The 19,744-nt window shown below is 43.6% G+C and overlaps 1 protein-coding gene across 1 annotated transcript; it reads right to left on the bottom strand.

Annotated features, from left to right (window-relative positions):
• Nucleotides 1-7,817: 7,817 nt before the first annotated feature.
• Nucleotides 7,818-18,375, bottom strand: PTGES3 (prostaglandin E synthase 3). Its single transcript, XM_032785505.2, has 8 exons — nt 18,338-18,375; nt 12,259-12,372; nt 12,022-12,091; nt 11,207-11,305; nt 10,803-10,892; nt 9,858-9,920; nt 9,351-9,375; nt 7,818-8,754 (listed from the first exon to the last, which is right to left on the bottom strand). The coding sequence occupies exons 1-8, from the start codon at nt 18,373-18,375 to the stop codon at nt 8,735-8,737; spliced, it is 519 nt and encodes a 172-aa protein (XP_032641396.2). The 3' UTR covers nt 7,818-8,734.
• Between the last annotated feature and the right edge of the window lie 1,369 nt (nt 18,376-19,744).

Raw genomic sequence — 19,744 nt, forward strand, 5'->3', positions numbered from 1 at the left:
CCGCCCGCCCAAGACCTGCGCGGGGTGGGGCCGCCGGGCCGCACGTGACCCCGGCCGGCGCGCTCTGTTGGGCGGCGGGGCTGCCAGTCCTGAGTCCCCGCGCGCTCATTGGGCAAGGCTCCTGCCCGTCGCTTCATGTGCCCCTCTTCCATTGGGCGAGAGCTCTGCCACTCAGGGGTCTCTACCCCTTCCAGTTGGCCCGCGCGAGGGAGGAAACCCGCCGCGGTGCTTGAAGAGGATTGGCCGGTGGGGCTAGACGAGGCGGGCTCACTACCTGGCACAGGACCCAGGAAGGCGGGACCACGTGTCCTGCCTTGTCCTTGCTCTAGGGCTGGGCTAGGGCTGCTCTGGGCGGAGGGGTTTCTCCTGACTCCTGCTCCCCCAGGCCTTTCTCAGCCCCTGGAGCCGCCGTGCCCCCGGGAGCGTCTACACTGACCGGGGCCTTTGGTCTGGTTTTAAGCCGGACAGTCCATTTTCCCATAGGTTTGACCCCTGGCCAGTACTGAGACAGAAGCCACATGTGGGTTGGGCTGGGCTCACTTTGAAGAGTGTGAAGCTCCTTCCCCCCCACCGTGTAGGGTGACCAGACAGCAAGTGTGAAAAATCTGGACAGTGGGTGGGGGGTAATACGAGACTATATAAGATCCCAAAATTGAGACATCTGAACCTTGCCCCAGACACTCCTGGGACGGAGCTGGGGTGGGGCGTCACCCGATCCACCCTGCCTTGTAAACTCAGCCCTGTGGGAGCCGGGCTGGTTGAGTCCACACTGTGTTGTAAACTTGGCCTCACAACTGCTGGGATTTGAGCTGCATCTGCACTGCAAAATGGCAGGGTTTGGACCGAAATTACAGCAGGACCCGAGCTCTGACCCATCCCCACCAGGGTCCTAGGATTCAGGTCCTGAATGCTTGTTGACCTGAGGCTGATTTGTGGGTTGACGGAAGCGGAATCTGAGCCAGCCCAGGGATTTGTCCCAAGTCACACAATGAGGCTGTAGCACTGTTAGAAACAGAACCTGGGAGAACCGAATGTCAGCTCACCCAACCCAGAGCTAGGAAGACAACCCAGGCGTCCTGGCTCCCGTTTTCCCTCCACGAACCGTCTCATTCTCTGCCAAATCAACATCAGTGATGTATTAGTGCTCTGTTCCCACAGTCAGGGGTACCACTGGTCCCTCCTAATGCCACCATTTTAAGTCTGATTTAAAAAAAAAATGAATCTTTCTGTAACCATGAAGCTTGAACAGAAACCATAGTTATTTGATCACTGTAGCAGTGACATGCATGGCTCAGAACATGATGCTCTCTCCCTTCCAGTCTGTACTGACCTCACTGATCCAGTGCAGGGCTATGAGGTGCCTCACTAGCCTACTTCAGTGCCAGTGTCCAAAGCTAGGGGGCTGCCATGCCCTCCCTTTGCTCGGTGGCTAGTCCAAGCATCCTGGCTAGAATATCACTGGGATAGTGATCCTCAACCTCTTCCCACCCATGACTCAGTACCCCTTCTCCCATCTAGCCATTAAGAAGGGTGGTTGCTTGCAACCCCCATGATGATAACCCCTTCACTACGGTAATTACATTGTCTCCAATTTCATTTGGACACATTGTTCTCCAGCAATTCCTCTCTTAAACTTATGTGCACTGTTATAAACAGCTGCTGTGATCCACTCAGAGGTGGCTGCATTTTAGAGCATAAGGGAGGAGTGAAGGTATTCCTGTGATCTGTTCTCCCACTGGTTTCTAAAACATTTTGGCTCCACTCCCCTTGTGATGAAAAGTGCTATATAAGATGTTCTCTAAGATACTAATAATCAGACATCCAAAATTTTCAGTAAGGAAGGTCTTAAGAGGATGGTCAACAAAACAGGAATCTCTTAGATTCAGTAATCTCAGAGCTGTCATACACAGGAATCTACCACTACCACACCAGCAAGACCCACAGATGAGTTATCTACACCTTGCTAAAGAGACTCCAAAAATGGGAAAGGATACACAGCCTTGACACGTTGAGTTTAGGCACAAAAAGTTTTCCAAAACCTTTGAACAACACTGATGAATCACATCATTGAATAAGGCAGATGGTGGATGTTTCTGAAGTCAGTATCCACATGCTATAGCAAAAGCAAGAAGTGATCTGTCAATGTGACACCTTTTGATCACGATAAACCTGAGATGGCTGCACACCACTTAGGGTGACCAGACAGCAAGTGTGAAAAATCAGGATGGGGATAGGGGTAATAGGGAGAGGGATAGCTCAGTGGTTTGAGCATTAGCCTGTTAAACCCAGGGTTGTGAGCTCAATCCTTGAGGGACCCACTTAGGGATCTGGGGCAAAATCAGTACTTAGTCCTGCTAGTGAAGGCAGGGGGCTGGACTCAATGACCTTTCAGGGTCCCTTCCAGCTCTATGAGATAGGTAATAGGAGCTGATATAAGAAAAAGACTCAAAAATCAGGACATCTAGTCACCCTAACACCAATGTGCTTATATGATAGGAAGGCCAGCTAAAATAACCAGCCCTTGGGAGTACTTCACATCCCAGCATGGAGGTAGTTTATTATTCCCCAATTTACAGCTAGGGCAACTGACATGCTGAGAGACATTTGCTAAGTGGCAGAGTACATCAATTTCAGTAGAAATCAGGTGTCCCCACTCCTGTCTTTTAACTATGAGATGCTCCCACAAGCACCTCATTACCAAAGTGGGGACCATAATTCTTGCCAGCACCAGTCCATATTAATTTTTATCAGGGTGTGCAGAATTTCATAGTATTAATATAATTTCAAGACATTTAAGCATTTTTTCAGTTTTTAATTTTTACAGTAGTGCAAAATTATGGATTTTAAACTTTTTTTAACTGATTGTAAATTTAATGATAGTAGATGGTGAGAATCAAAAAGTTCAATCTTTATGATTAAAACATATATTGTCAACATCACATGTCAAAATATACAAAGCATATCTCCTTAAATCAAAAGCTAAAGTTCTCAAGCAGCATTTTCCTTACGTTGCCTCTCTGTGAATTTCAACGATCAAGGGAAAGATTTCTTTTGCTGCTTTGTTGGCATGCAGCGAAACCAACATTTACCAATAAAAATCCAATTCTTCCAAGCCTAATTTTAGATGAACATCAAGGGCTTTAGAGTAAACAGAACATTCATGAGATCCTTAACACCGACCCCTGTGCATGAAATAAAGACACTAGACCAGCGCTGGAAAAACAGTCTGCTTGTCTGAGATGATTATTCTGGAGAGATGAGCCAAATATCAGTTTTTTCATTATCCTTCATTGTGGTACGGTAGAACAAAGATCTTGTGCCCAGACTGGTAATTTTCATGGGCGTTTTACAAGGTTGGTAATTAAAAGATTTTTTTATTTATTAAACTCTTCTGGCTGCAGATTGATTCTTTTTGCTTTTCTATTGTTTAGCCTGCCCTGAAATGGGAAATGCAGCCACTTTGATAAACGGACTGAGAGGTAACTCTGCTGTCACAGGAGCTTGTGCATTGTGCCTCTTTGTCCTCCGGTGACATGTTATTTTGTAACTCTGTCAACCCTTATGCCGCCTGTAAGTCCATTAAGCAAACTTTCTTCTGAGCGACGCTGGCGTAGCTATCAATAGATCCTGCTAAAGTGCAGACCTAAAATTAGCACTGCCGGCCAGCATTTCAGGCCACCCTGCATTTCTGAAACAGGGATGCCTGTTCCACCCCCCAGGCCCAGGTACACTCACTCCACCACCACCCGCTTAGAGCAGAGATCAACAAGGAGAAGCACACACCGGAGCCAGGGCTGAGCACTGGCTGGAAGGCGAGCTGTCTTGTTATAGGAGATAAGCACAACACAGGAAGGGCCGGAGCTGGAGCACGCTGAACTCAATGGAATGAATCCCCATCAAGGCCATGGACCCCCTCTAGCACCGACAGTTTAAACTAGGCAGATGAGCACGGGTAACAGCCCACCAACTGGTTAAAAGTTATTCTGCCCTTTTTAGTCTCATTCTAGGCTCGTGACTCAGCCTTGGCAGCGTGGCGGTTTATGTATCTCTAGGTACACAAACTGCTGTATCCTTGTCATCTTCTCCCTCATGTTTACAGTAGGGCATGCGGGGTTTTCAAGCTGTGTGGGGCAGGGGACAATTGAAGGGATTTATAAAGGACTTTGCATATGCCTGGAGCCTGACCACCACTGTTTTATATTTACCACATGACAGAAAGAATTGCAGTGAGCACACACTCCCGTGGACTCACACAAGCTGCTATGGACTGAAAACAGAAGTTAATAGAATCTAAAATGAATCCTGTTACCATTAAACAGGTTATATCTCTCCTGGCACCCCCCCACCCCGTCTATGACCTATACCTACCTGTCATCCCCTTTACCAGCCACAATCAGCAGCTCACATCGCTCCGAGTTTAACTGGCCCAAGAGGAAGCAGTCCCTTTGGAGGACTTTTGGGACACCCTTTTGGAAAGTAGAAAAAAATCGTCTCTGGCCGTTGTCACTTTGGTGCTTTCGTTCCCTCCCTCAACCGTAAGTTCCTCAGAGTATAGACCAACACCACTCCGCTTGGTTTGCTTTGCACTCGCTTCTAGGAACGGTGCAGCCCAGTATTTGCTAACCACAAAACAGACACTTGAGCATTATTCAGTGTAGCCACAGCTTGACGCGCTATGACTCCCAGTAAACCAAGGCAAACCAATGCTAAAACCCATACAGAGAGAGTTGAGTTCATCGGGGCAGTCAGACTCCACAAAAAACTTTCTATCGTAATCCAGGTTCCAACTGTTAGGGAATCAAGTGCTGCAGTTCAAAACATACCCTCTCACCCTAGCATGCAGCTGCCTGTCTCCTGGGTCGCGTGGTAGCACATCCTGATGTAGGTTGGCATGACTAGCTTCAGCGTTTACCCCGAAGCGTCACCATTTGGACAGAGTGGTTTGACTGCCAGTGTTCATTCTGTTGTCTCTAGATCGGTGAATGGATCCTCTCCAGGTCTGCCTGGGGGTCCCCTTTGTTTCCCTGATGTGTCCTCACAGGGTTGGGGAGATCATATGGGGTCCCTGCAGGCCAAGGGGTCTCCGGTCGTCTTAAGGCTCATATAAATATCAGGAAGTTAAGAGCAGTATATTTAGCCTGCTCAGCCTTCCTCCTCCACATCATAGGAAAGAATTTATTAATTCGAACAGACAACTCTGGTGCTGCCTTTTACGTAAACACGAGCACAATTGACCTAACTTTGCCTGGAGACAACAAACAACTCAATTCATCTGAGTGGCTTTTCCCATGACATCACTCAAATGGAGCTTCCATAAGCAGCACTTGAGCCTCACCATTGCTCTCCTGTGAGCAGGGCTTGAATCCTTAACAAATGTGGCATTTGTCACTAATGTGGGATTCTCCCACACAACTAGGGTGGCAGTGGGCTGCTGGCAGAGTTTAAATCCCAGCACAAGGTATCATTCCAGTACTGAGAGAAAAATCAGTCAAAAGTCCTAAAATGAAAACCTAGCACTAAGAACTACTTAAGGCCAACTACAACTAATTAGCTAACTTCTAAAACAGGATATATACACAGAGTGACAAGCTCTTCCCTCACAAGTCTGGAATGGCTAACAACCATCACTGGCAGTAAGAAAGAACTGAAGAGGGTTGTGTGTGGGGCGTACACTTCTTTTACATCAGCACACGTGGCAACAGAGGGCACTCGGATCACCCCAACGGGTACCACTGCAGGAAAAAAAAATCTCTGGCAACTGCGCTTGAGGCTGGCACACATCTAGCACCCAAGGACCATTCACCCTCTCTGCATCTGCTACCTTTCTCTAGATAGCCCAGTTCTTTTCCATGCATTTTTATTTAATGCAGGGGTTTAGGCAATTGCCCTCAACTGGCAGTGACTCTATTGAAGCAGGTAATTTGGTGCCTAAGTTAGACATAGGAGCTGGACAACAGCCAGCTATCACTAACAATATTTAGGACCCCTTTAAAAGGGAAGTTGCTTAAGTAGACATCCCTGATGAGCAGAGGGACACACTGCTTGAGACTACAGCAGCATATAGGGACAGTAACAGAACTATGACACAACCTGAACAAGCAGGGTCATGTCTTAGTATTAGCTGCATGAAGCCCAATTTATGTTGGGCCAGGAATAAGCCAGAGGGCTCCTGTTCTGCAGAAGGTACCAGCTGAAGCCGTGTCGAGCAATGTTCTTTGCTGTACCTATTGTCAGGTAGCAGCAGCTGGCATCAGTGCTACATCCACAGTTCTATTAATGGTCTCTTGTACCCAGCACAATCTTATTAACAAAGCAGAGACTAGAATGATGAACACAGGGCTGTTCCAGCTCACATCTGACAGCCACAAGTGACTCCTTTATAAAGGCTTACCCGCCCAGGAAATCTCTTTTCCTCTAAGGGTGAGCCTGGCCCACTTCTCAGTATCTTTTGGCAACTCACTGCTCCTCTCTCTTCAGGTAGCGTCAAGGCAAAGGCCAGCACCAAGGGGGGTTAAATGAAGATCAAAAGGCAACAGAGGTGATCAATTTGAATCCATCTTCTCCCTTCTATGGCCTTCACTCTGCTAAAGGCAGGGATTTGCAGAGCCACAAGAGCAGTTACAGATTGTAACACCACCCCGCCCCCACCCCAGATCCAAATGGTGCAGCCCTGCAGTTTGAGGTAGGTGAGCAGCATACACACCTCCGCTTACTGATGTTGCTTCTGGGCTTCTGCACCTTTAGCTCTGAATTGTTAGGCCATGCCAACATTATGCACTTACGTGGGTATAACTCTCGTGCAGGGCTGTGAAAAAGCCACACTCGGAGTGATGCGATTAGACTGACCTAACTGTGCTGTAGACAGCCCTATGTCAAGGGAGGTGGATAAACTGTGCTGATAGGAGACGCGGTCCCAACAATGTAGTAGCGTCTTCACTGAAGCGCTAAAACTGCAGCAGCCCAGCTAGAGTGTAGACCGACCCTTAATAATGATCCCACTGGAAGGAGTCTTGTTTTGAGGAAAAGTACAAAGCAGGAGCCTCCTGCTGGGGAAAAGGAGAAACTGCTCAGAAGACAAACATGCTTTTTTGATTTTAACTAAAAGACTTGTAGATTTAGCAATACCAGCGTGTTCCCTAATTCCCATAGCTGGAGCCTGAGATAGGCTAAATGTTTGCAGACTCCAATCTCTGCATGCAGGGACCAACTCATGGCAAGACTGTTCGGGAGAAGGAGTCATCTTCATGGAGAACCAACCTGTGTCAGGTGAGTTAATTGACGACTGTTCATAAATACACCAGAGATGTATGGAAAGACCACCAAGCTAGAGCTATGGAACACACATGAGCATGGCAACAGGGCTAGGGCAGGGACTACAGCCTGCACCAGATACTACTTCAGAGCCTCTTTGCATCAGCAGCAGCACACTTCAGCTTTAACTGTGCACAGCTTTCCACTTGGGAGTCCAGAGGCAGAACATAATGAAATCATGAACAAATACACCCAGCAGTCCGACAAAGCCCAAGAGCCACTTAAGGGAACTAAAAAGCCCAAAGATTTAGGAGGAGGACAAAACATTGTTTTATTTTAGTCAAATCACAACACTTTTCTTTTTTAAACTGTTGTCAAAGTGCACCTACAATTTTCAATTACAGATCCACTTTTTTTTGAAGGTTTGCTGGGAACATTACAACTTGCCTCCTTCGAACAGCTGAAATAACCCCCCACTAGTATTCCAACTAAAAAAAAATCCATTCTAGCAAATAGTAAGAATACATGAAGTTACAGTCAACCAGACAGTTAGAAGGACAGCCATGGAGTCTTCAACAGTTTATTAGAAAGAATGTAGACATTTAAAAAAAATCCCCTCTGCTCTTAACACAGATTGAGGTTTTTCAGTCTTGTAATAAGCTGGTCAAAATAAATGAAACAAAAACCCAATAGTGTATTAACGTTTTGTTACTTGCTTCCATACCAACAGTGCAAATACAATTTGGTCTAAATGTACAGATTGACAAGCAACAATGTACAGCCAGCCACTTTCACCCCTCTGTACTAAGAGATGGAAAAGCTTGAGGGTCAAACAATACCAAATGTACAGGCTTCACCCATTTAAGTTAGGGGTTCACTAGTTTTAGCAAGGATACATCTGGAACACTAACTAGTGATTAAATACAACAAAGTGAAGCAATTTTTTTTTCCTTTTTATTAAAACTTTAGTGGAATACACCTGAAGACACCGCAGAGGTATAGCATGTTACCAGTTTCATTTTGCAAGCCAATTAAAACATTGTTTCAGTCAGTTGAGTTCCAGGTATAAAAATCTGAAATTTTAAATGAGCTGCAGTCCACACTGTGAGGGGAAAAATGCTAATTTACCACTTCCTGTAAATTGAGAATTTTCCCATTGCAATTATGTCTTATGACGAGACAAGGAGGCTCTAAGCCCTGTTTATTGCAACTTGTTTTGCAGTGATTGCCTACACCTCAATTGTTTTTTGGAAGTCTGGAAAAAAAACAAAAACAACTTTCCTGCATAACATTATTGCCTCATGGGGCTTAAGACTGCCCTAAACAATGGTACACACCAACCATCAGTGAAACCATTTAAAACAGACTGAACATGGGTTAAAGGATGCAGTATCTGCCTTTAGCGCGATCAACTCAGGAATTCTTCAGTTATGAAATGTTGTGATGAAGTTCTTTCCCCAAACCCTGAAGACGACAGTTCTCCTTACTCCAGATCTGGCATTTCTGAGGACAGAGTTAGTGCATTAGTGTTTGGGTTTTGTTTTGAACACAGATTACTCAGAACCCATTGCGCTACGGGCTGTACAGACACGATCCCTGCACCAGTCTAAGGCGCATGTTGTGCAATTTTCTAAGAATGCTTTTGCTAGTTTGTCCACTGGTGCAAAGACAAGTTAGGTTCTCAAATATGTGCAGGACTTGAGAACGAGTCCTGGTAACCACTGCATGAAATACAAGACTTCAGTCAATTAGCATGTACATAGCACCATGTATGAGATGCAAATTAGTCTCTAGCCTCAACAATTGTTGTTGGGACTGCAGCAATCTGCAAAGTTCAAAAGTGACACTTGCAGCTCTTCGGAAAGTTTATGACTCTGCACTGGACAGTCCATCAGACCACACTGCCTAGACGACAGATGTAAGAGTTAGACCTGCACTGAGTACACACTACAGGCTAACTAGAACACAGTGACTTGTGGCGACATGCAGCACAACACTTAGTGCTGGCAAGCTCTCCTCAAGACTGTCCTACTTTGGGTGAAACAAAGCTTATGCAAGACTAGTGCTCCGAAACAAATCTGCATGCTAAATTAACTTACTTTCATCATCACTGTCCGGTGAATCCTGGAGAAAGAAAAAAAAGTTGGAAAATAAGTCAGGTAGGTCCTGAAGCTGCTCCTTCTGTCCTGAAGCTAACCCAGTAAATACTACCACTAAACTTCATAGTGAGGATGTTTAAGACACCCTTCTGATCAGATTTACTGTGACGTCCGTCAGGAAGGACTCTATACCTCTGGTACGTGCTTCAAGGCAGAATTACCAAGAACCACAGCTGAAGGTTTGCCAAGGTTGGCTCAAGCACAAACAGCTGTAGTGGTAAAGCCACTACCATTGAGGTCACTGCAGAGGACACAAGTAGTTTTTTCCAAATCTGATGTACTGTTCATGCACAAAAGGAAATGAAGAGCAGGAGTCCAGATATAGCCCCTGCTTCCAGTTAGTGAAGCTTCTAAGAATTCTCAAGTGGGGATACAAGTTGACCTGAGCAAGCCTTGACATATCTGCTGAAAACTTAACCCTTTAAGAAATCCCCATAAACTACTTACATCATCTGCTCCATCTACTTCTGGCAAATCTACATCTTCATCTCCGCCCATGTTGTTCATCATCTGTTATAAAGGGAACTAGTGTTAGATTAGAGACTTTACCTCACTCTCTCTATAAAACCCAAGGAATACTGCATTCCAAGTCTAAAAACAGTCCCAATTATCAGACCCCTGTTCCACTTGATCATTCTCCATTGTGCTTTCTGTAAGCCCTTATAAACACATGCAGTAGTTACTGCATCTTTATTAAGAATATTTCATGGGAAGATCCCAAAGAATGCAGAGTAGTTAGATTAGTATAAATCTCAACACACAAAATATTGTTTTTAAATTAACTGCATCTCAATCTGATGGAAAGTCAAATTAATGCATCAGCTGCCCTCTACCTTTGGAGAGCCACGTTAAGAATAGGTTTGGTCACAAGCACAAATAAAGCTGGTAATCTCAGAGTCCACAGCACCCCCCACCCCTATTGCACAGCTCAGAACTGGCAGTCTCTGCTCTGGAGAAGACATGCCTTCTAGCACAACCTACGTGCACTTTCTCTACTGCTTCGGAGAGCTGTGCAGGCCTCCCTTTGCACTAAGCCCAGTTCTTCAAAGTGCAATTAGAGATCATCATAAGGAAAGATTCAACATACAGAAGCAGCAGCCAATGAAATGGGTTTTTTTTTATATATAGACTATGATCAACTATATATATTATGTATGAAGTTGCTACAATTCTAAAATTGTTTTGCTCTAGTTGGAACCTGCCAAGTTACCCGTTTGGTGCTGGCAACAGCTGGAGTTGAATGTGTAATGAGTTTGCATTGGTACTGATGGCCGAGGAGCCACTTGGTCTGTTAAGACAACTGAAGAGGTCTGATTGCCTAGCTACCAGTTAGTGCTTGCAAACAAGACCCCAAAATGGAACCCAGGCTTCTGGGTTCTCCTCTTCCCTCACCTCAGAGAAGCGATCAAAATTGGACAGGTCTTCATCTGAATCATCTTCCCAGTCTTTCCAGTTGTTGAAATCCACACTGAGCCAGTTGAGCTACACAGCAATACAAAGAGTTATCTCCTTGAGAGACAAATATTTGTTCTAGGGTTGTGTTGGGGGGTAGAGGAAATAAACAGGAAAAGTTTTCCCTCACATTAGGAAAATGTAGGCAGGTTCTGCGGGAGCTGCTATTTTGTTTGGAGAGGGGCTGAACGACCTGGTAGGTACTACAAAGCACAAAGGAAATGCTTGACCTGTTCGTCATCTGGCATGACATATGGACTTTCCATAATTTGAGAGGAGCGATCACTGCTTCCATGAGTGTGATGGGGAACAAACCAACCCCCACCCCCGGAATGGAAACGTACCTTTGCCTTCTCTTTTGTTAACCTTGGCCATGACTGGCCAGATTCTCCTTTTCTTAAACAACACAAGATAGATCTGTCTGTTCTTTTATGCTTGGATTCCTGGAATGAAAGAATTGTCGTATTAAAGTGGTAGTGTCAGAAGACAGGAGCAACTTCAGTAAAGTTTATACACCTGCATTCACCCACCCATCTGAGAGTCACCACTCAGTTATGCTTGAGAGGATGAATAAAGTATATACAGTAGCTGCCTCCTGTCATGTGGCATGAATAGTCTTTACAATGAATACCTGAATAGATCACCAATGTCTACAGAAGTGTCTATGGAACATTGCACTGTGATCTAGTATGTACCAAATAATCCCCCCCAAATTTTGGACTAGCCACAGCATTCAAACTGGGGAAGGGAGTGCAAAAAGTCATTATCCATCCAAGACTGAAACTCCACACTCCTGCACAGCAACATTTTACAAGCTAGTAAAAATACCTGCTCTAACAGGTACAATGATGCTGATTGTGTGTGTGTGGTCCATTGAGAAAGACAGACAAAGATAAAGCGAGGACTGCTAAAAATAGGACGTGCAAGAACAGTGGTGAGAAGCACACAGAATTGCAATCAGTAAGTACTCAGGAGCAGACTTTGACATGCTACTCTTCAGGTAGCAGAGAGGAAGGACCAGAGAGCCCTTTCTCAGACAAATTTCATAAGTACATTAAGTTACTAACGGGTCTCATTACCCATAGTATCCAAGTGCCTCACATGTTTAGGGTCCCTTTTTCTTGTAGGTAGAGAGGATAAAAGTTCAGAAAATACTTACATTTGGATCAATATAATTAAAAAGATCGATTTCATTTAAATGCTTAAAGTTATCACTTCCACCAAGACAACTGTAAGAGAAAAGAATTAAGCTAGTTATGTAGCTGGACTGAGAAGTCTCAAAGCAAAGATAATTGCAATAAAATAAAGATACATGCTATTTAGTTAGAAAAAGGGTCAGGTCAGCATTTAGATACTCAGATTTCTCTGCCACTTGACAATGATCTTAGTTATTTACCTGAATGTAAGTTTGGATTTTTCAAAATTTACATTAACATCTTTACTGTCTTCAACGCAAAATTCAATAAAGACGTAGTCTCTTCGGTCATACCACTTTGCAGAAGCAGGCTGCCTAGAAACACACCATTTAAGAGAATTAGATGAAAATTAAATGGCACAAGTTTTCAGTTAAGTCTCAATGTTAAAAAGGAATTATTTCTTAATTTTAAGAAAGAGTACCAAATCTCAGCTGTCCTAGTCTGCTAGTAGATTCAAGGGTGGACATTGCCACTGTATGCACACTTCCCCCTTCCAAACAGCTTTAACAGTATCTGTCTAGTTTTCACTGCAATAAAGGCAACTTTCATCAGCAAGGGAAAGTTGTCTTTGCAGTTATGAGATGAACTGCAATAAGAAGCTTAGTACAATACGAGTAGCAGCCCAAATGGGGCTGAGGTTGAAGAGTAGATAGAGGCTGAAGAGAGAATAGAAAATTACTCAGTGTATAATCCCCAAAAGCACTGCAAAGTGGTAACACTCCTTGAATGCTTAAAGGTTATCACAGATAATGAAATGGAATGGAGAGATCATACACTTAAGGCAATCAGAGCCCTCTTGGCTGATGTGCTACTCCAGTACCTTTGAGTTGTCGTTAATGCCAGTGGTTCCTATTTAGCCAGACTGAATATATACCAGTTTTGAAGCAAGTTCTCTAGTTAAAAACTGTATGAAATAGAACAGTAATCAGAAAACTCAAATTCATGAAGATGAACAGGTAAGAAAGAGTAAGCCCAGTTAAATTTGCATGTGAATGCAATTAGAAATTGCCAGCAAGTGAACAGGTTTGTAAACAGGATCTAGACAGACAGTTTAAAGGAGAGTAGTCTTTCAGACTTAGCAGTGAGGAAACAGAAAAAATCTCATTGCTATTTAAAGGTGCTGAGATTTATTAGGAGTTAGACACACACTTCACTTTATTTATAAAACTGTTCCTATAAAAGCTATCCCTCAGCTCCAAACTACTGTATGCTAAAAGTCGAGAGTGGGCAGGAGCCACGTAATTACCAAAAGTTAAACTAAGTAAAATACAATGAGGGCATCCATGACAAGTCTCTAGGAATTGTATCATTTTGAGCTGACCATGTCAGATCTCAGCCTAAGTAGGATACAGACTTGCTCAGCTCTCTATGGAGCCTCCATAGAACATAGGTGCAACAGGATATGCACTTGACAATTCAGTAGGTGGTACCAATGCCCCAGGACAGTACAAAAAGAGATCTACTGCTTTTTGTGAAGTTGAAGCCCTGATCAGATAAAGGTCCATCAAGATCTTGTATCACTAGTGGTACAAACAGCAGTATCAGTGTCCTGGACAAATTCTGACCTGGGTAATTAGATTCTTCCTCCTTATTTCTCTCAGTTTCATTTCCCCTGCTCTAGAGTAATCAATGCTTTTGGTGCAGAATGGAAACCCCACTGCATCCCATAGGTGGCTGTATTCAGGTGCCCAGGAACCGAAGCTTGTAAAAAACAGCATTCTTTCAGGGTGACAGACTTCATACAAATCACTTTATTAGCTTTGCTGTCAAGGTTTTAAAGCCCCTAAAAGTACAGTTGCCTATCCTATAGATTTGTAACACCAGCTCCAAACTGATTCCTTGTATGTGTCTAGTGTTGGGGGAACAAACAAGACTTGAAAATTGCCTTATACTGAAGTTATCACTAGTTGGTTTTATATTAAACAGGAAGTGGGTAGATTTGATCTCAGTACCTTTAAAAGAACTGAGTGAGTGTGATTTAATGGCACTTGTTGGTTCCACCCGCAATGCAAGTTCAATGATGTTACAAGAGAGACAGGGTCTTTTGCAGCATGATGTGGTTGTTCCCATCTGAATCCAAGGCCTTAGCCAAGTGTTAGCCATGCCTAAGTCCTGGTTACACTGCCAAATAGAACCACACTAACTGAAGGAGGGGTGTGGGGAAGAAGAGGGAGAATGGGACAGACAACCACTTGTGACCTAGTGAGTCACTAAAGATAACTGTACAAGCACGCACCTTCCACATGTGTCAGTATCACAGAACTAGAGTGGAAATCCCTTGTCTTCCCCACATCTTGCTAACACTACAAGCATGCACAAGTAAAAGTCCCATTTCTACCAGAAGTAGGACAGTGTTAAGTGTCGGCGTACTCATGTGACAGGTACAGCTAACATGGTTCAGTATGCCCAGTTGCATTCTTCCCAGCAAAACTGCTGACAGATCAGTACAGCTGACATGCAAGCCAGGCTGGATAACTGAATTTCTACATTCTGGAGGAAAGACTAGTCACCCCACTTTGCATAAGCTACTGTTGCCACAAACACAAGGTGCAATGGATTTTGGGATATCTTCCTCCAGAGACCTGGGAGGTAGGACAGTAGTAACCCATTTATAATGTGAAGGGCAGATCTCAGAAACAGAGAATCACAATGATGGAATGCAAATACAGCCCTGCTCAAGAGTTCAGTACACTGTTCCAATGTGAAACATTTAAAGTGGTCTCAAGATTTTATTCTTTAACATAAAATTCTGACCACCTCAATATACTGGCTAAAAATTATTAAAACTACACAAGTCTAGAGCATTCAGTTGCATCTGGAAGAATGGGTATTTGCACTTTGTATGTACAATACATGTAAAGAGCTATGAATGTGTGGGACACTAGCTTTTTCCTGTCATTACATGGAGGGATTGATAACAAGATGCTCTGCAGTCCAACGCTCCATGTTAAAGCATTGCAATAACCTGCCAAAAAGGGAATCTTACAAAGACAAGTACTCTGACTATTTCAACAGAACACTGCTACACTTTTGAAAGGTAAAGCTTCTGAGAAATTGACTCAAACTCTCAATTGACTGAGTCAAGCATGAAGTATTCTGCAATATTTGACACACAACCAATAGCCAAGCACATTTACATGCACCATTACACATTTAGCAAGGGATTTTCTCCATCCATCTTATAATGCAAGGTTCAGTACGTTCTGTAAGTTTATTTTATGAAGAGAATTTTCAGGGTTAGGGTCAGATGGTTTTCCCAGAAGACTAAAGGCAGTGTTTCGGTGTTTAATTTCACTCTTGCCAGAAAGAGTAAAGAGCTGTTCTGCACATATAGCTCTAGTATGCTTCTGTCCAGTTACTGCAGTGGAGTCTACCTAAAACTATTCAAGCGCTACTCTGATTATACTAGAAACCAAGGATAAGAAGCTTGAAGGAAAGAAATGATGTTTGTAAAAGGGAAACCATTTATTTTATTTTTGTTGAACTTTTAGTGTGTCATGTCTTACTTCAGAGGTTAAACTTGAAAACACAGTAAAGTTCCATTTGAGAGGATTCCAGTAGCACAATGATTTTACATTGCTAAACGAGTGGACTTATCTTAGTGGACATGGTTTTAATCAAAACCTTTATCATGTGTCTCACTTATTAAAATGCATAAATCTGATTCATAATCACACTGATTTTAAAGCAATAGGCATACGCTCGTGGTGATGGGGAACTCAATAGGGGAAAATGTGAACTCTGAAATTCTCAGAATACTATCCCAAACGTAGCTTCTAGCCATACACAAGTAGTTGCTACCACAGAAGAGATCCACTTTATTGGCAAATTCTTGCACCAGCTCTACGAAGACTGATCTGATAGCAAAGGCAACTGGTTTCACAACTATGTTTCCATATGCTCCAAAGGAAAAAAGTGTTTCCATTAAGGTCTAGTTCTATCTTTCTGGGATTGAACACAACCCAATAATGCCGAGGTAGGAATTAAAAGGTTCCCTCAACCACAAACAGTGGTCTTCAAATGTGCAAAAAGAATCCATTCCTGCATGGGTTGTTTGAATTCAAGCAAACCACTCCAAGCCACTGGGTGAAAGACTAACTTCCTTCTAGTGACACATTTGAGAAATAGTACGTAAGGCAAGAAGTTTCCTTTCATATTTGCGAGGACCCATGCTGGCTAACTTTATTAAGAAGAATGGTTATTCCCTCAGTTCAATATTTTTAATTCCTTATTTGACAAAAGTCTCACTCTGTGAAGACTTAAAGGCATGTAGTGAAAAAAGGACAAGGGTAAGTGTGCTCCACTTTTATTTGCCTAGCCCAGACATCAGACTTGCTGCCTTGGGATGTTATGTACGCTAGACATCTCCCATACTGCTGGGTAAGAATATGAAAATCCAACTCCATGGGAACTCGAAACATCAGTTATCATCCATTACTGTTACATCATCAAGAGAAGGGACAGTGATCTCTCTTCTAATGCAAGAGTTTTGCTGAACACTATTAACATTTAGCAAGCATTTTCAGTGCCAGCAGCCTCCTAAGAGTTGTATGCATATGTAACAAGCTACACATCCAAAAAACACAAGCCATGCCCTCAGCATCTTTGCCGAGATTAACTGGGTCTTAAAAGAATAAGGTACTGCACCACTATACAGTATTTCCTAAGAGTCTGTTTAAAAGATTAGCCCTAGAATTAAATGGAGGTTCCCTTCGCAATTATTTAAGCCATGTGAAAAGGAGGTGATAATAGCAAGAGGAAATATACTAGGTATCTCCTTTTAGATTTACATACTCTCTTCTTCCCCCCAAAAAGGCTTGCTGCAATCAGGTTAAACTACTCTGGAAGTCTGACCAGCAGATAGTCTAATTTTTGCAAACTTGATCTGGATGGCTAAGTTTGATGGCAACCTTAATTTAGGCCCCCACATGATGTGCCAAGATTCAGAATTTCATAATGCAAACAGTAATGCAAGATGCCCCAGCACTACTAGCAGGAATTTCAGATGAGGCAGTACTGTGTCTCTATTTTAAGATTCCTGGAAGAAAAGAGGACCAACAGCGTCGATAAAGTCTGCATGTTGACTAAATTCTTTATGGAGCACTCGTGCAGTAAAGATCACTCCACCCCATACAACCATTATGCAGCACTAACCATGACACAGTGTCTGACTAGTAGTGGAGAAATATGGTCAGGATCTTCCAGGGCACCAGTTGCATGCATTATCATGAAAGCCTACCATTTTCCTCTCTTCCCTCAATGTAACCAAGTCCATCTCACAAGAACAACCTTTCATCCATGAGGGCTGAAAAAGTTCATCTAATATTGCTTCTAGTTGGTCAAGCAGTCACTTGAGCTACAAGGAACGAGGTAGAGTTCTATCACATCAACTTCTCGTTAAGTCCTAAATGCACAATTAGGTTTGTCCAATATTTTAAACAATTTATACCATGACACACAACTGTCACATATCCAGAAAGTAAGCACTATCTTTAGCAGAGTTAAGTGTTTGCTGGCTCCTTACAATAAGCATTCTTCTCCATAGGAGTTATCTGTATTTCACATTCTGGTGCTCTTTGCCACCAGATGAAACACACACAAGGAAACAAGTTTCATTTACTTAAGAATTATGACCACAGTGCATTAAATTAGAGGCAATCACTTCTGGTTACCATTTTTCTTAAATAATGAAAGACCACCTCAGCAGTATGGTAAATTGATGTGTTTAACCTAAGCGACTAGCACATCACACTCTGCTATGTCTCATCTTGCATCTTAATTCCTACTTTACAGTGACTACTTCACTAGTTTCAATCTGATGGGAATCCTGCCAAATTAGCCACACTTGTCTGCCACTTCCACATTGCCTTAATGCAGTGTGTTCTACATCAGACTACACAGGAAACCACCTGGAAGCTACAGCTGGTGCAGAATACAGTGACTCCTCAGCTTAGCAAAGTTAATTGTATTGACTATATTATACCAGTGCTTCAAAGCAGCACTGGTATCCTGCAGCACTTGCAGTTCAAGGGGTAGCTAGTGATTTGGACGTGTTAAAATAAATGGGGGTCCTAGCCACCAAGACACAATCTTTTTCCACATATCACCACAATTCAAATCAACCCTCAGGCTATCTTGCCTTTTCCCTGGTACTGAATGTCATGGGAGGTCTAGGTTTCAGTGAAGGGATCTCTACCATGTAATTCTCCCCCAACAAGGCCTGAATTGGTACACTTTATTGACATGCTGCAAAGTTCGTCTGGTGAGCAAAGAATTTACCTGAGGGTCTGATAGTAGCGAAGAGTATTTTGGTCCATTGGTGAGTGTGGGATTTAGTTTTAGGTAATGAAACTAGCTTTTATTACAAGTTATTTTACATGTGTACCCAGAAACAAGGCAATAAGCATATTTAAAATATATTAAAATGGTTATGAGGATGCCTGTATTTGTGTTCCAGAGATTCTACATCATAGTACCAGGCCAGATGATGACCCGCAAAACTAAGCAATTCTATGCTGCAATTGCCACAACCAGAAGTCAACTCAGGAAGTTTCTGAGTAACCTGGTAGTTGGGAATCTCAGTTATTTTAGGATATGCACACACCTAATATTTTACATTGCTTTGGAATGTAAATAAATGCCTGTACCACTTTACAAATGTTTGGGCTCAACACCCTCTCAAGTCTTCATTTTACAGACAGAAAGAAATATGGCCATATAGGTGAAGTGGCTTGAACAGGGTCACAGAGCAGGCCAGAAATCAAGCCCCAAAGAGAATTCAGAATCCTATCTCCCAATCCCCCATGCCATTACTGGTTCATGGTCTGCAGAGTAAGTTTCTTGTTTCAGTTTCTGTCACATTTTGCTAGTTGAGAAGTGTGGTTTATAAGAAGATTAACACACTAAAAAACTTAAACAGCCAACACCAGTTAATATAGTGGCTTGCATTTGTTTCTCTTAATTTGTAAGGAAGAGAATGGAATGAAACTGCTGTTGTGTGTCCCATTTATACTTCGTTTTGGACATTAGTGAGGGCTGCTGCTCCAGAAATACAAGGTAAATGGCCAATCCCTCAAACAGGGAAACTGCTAGATAGTGCAGAGGCTGATGGTTCCCTGAATTCTTAAAGGGGGGGAGGGACGGGGACGGTTACATATTGAGTGACAACCTCAGGTGCTCCTAGGAGAGACAGGAAACCTGGGAACCCTGAAAACAACTCACCGTAATAAAAACAAAGGCTGCTGGTTACATCCAGCCCCTCTGGCTCTATTACTCATCCCCTGGTCTGCAGGAACCTAGTGTGCCTGCGTTCCTCTCCTCCCCCCCACCTCCAATTACCCTCTTCCACCCCCAGACAAGTGACCCCATCTAAAGAGCTGAGCTGCTCAGCCCTGCACCCCCACCAAACCCTCCAAAAGCCGAGTCATCCTCCCCCCAACCCACATGCCCCCCAATCCCTGCACCCTCCTCCCCCAAACCCCCCAAAAGCCCTCTGCCCCCCCAAAAAGCACTGCACCCTCCTCCCCCCGGTCCACGTGCCCCCCCAATCCCTGCACCCTCATCAAAAATCCCTGCACCCTCCTCCCCATCCAGCCCACGTGCCCCCCGAAAATCCTGCAACCTCGTGCCCCCCCACAGGCAGCCCTAGACCCAACTCCATCCCCCCCGGCCCACGTGCCCCCCCCC

The sequence above is a fragment of the Chelonoidis abingdonii genome, chromosome 26 (assembly GCF_003597395.2).
Source record: "Chelonoidis abingdonii isolate Lonesome George chromosome 26, CheloAbing_2.0, whole genome shotgun sequence".
Lineage (NCBI taxonomy): Eukaryota > Metazoa > Chordata > Testudines > Testudinidae > Chelonoidis > Chelonoidis abingdonii.

Bases quoted from the DNA above. Each gene is read 5' to 3' on its own strand.
- PTGES3 (XM_032785505.2), bottom strand. From the start codon at position 18,375: ATGGACCAAAATACTCTTCGCTACTATCAGACCCTCAG. The intron at 12,373-18,337 runs GTAAATTCTTTG...GTGTGTTTCTAG, and splicing joins CGCTACTATCAGACCCTCAG to GCAGCCTGCTTCTGCAAAGT. The intron at 12,092-12,258 runs GTAAATAACTAA...TTTCTCTTACAG, and splicing joins AAATCCAAACTTACATTCAG to TTGTCTTGGTGGAAGTGATA.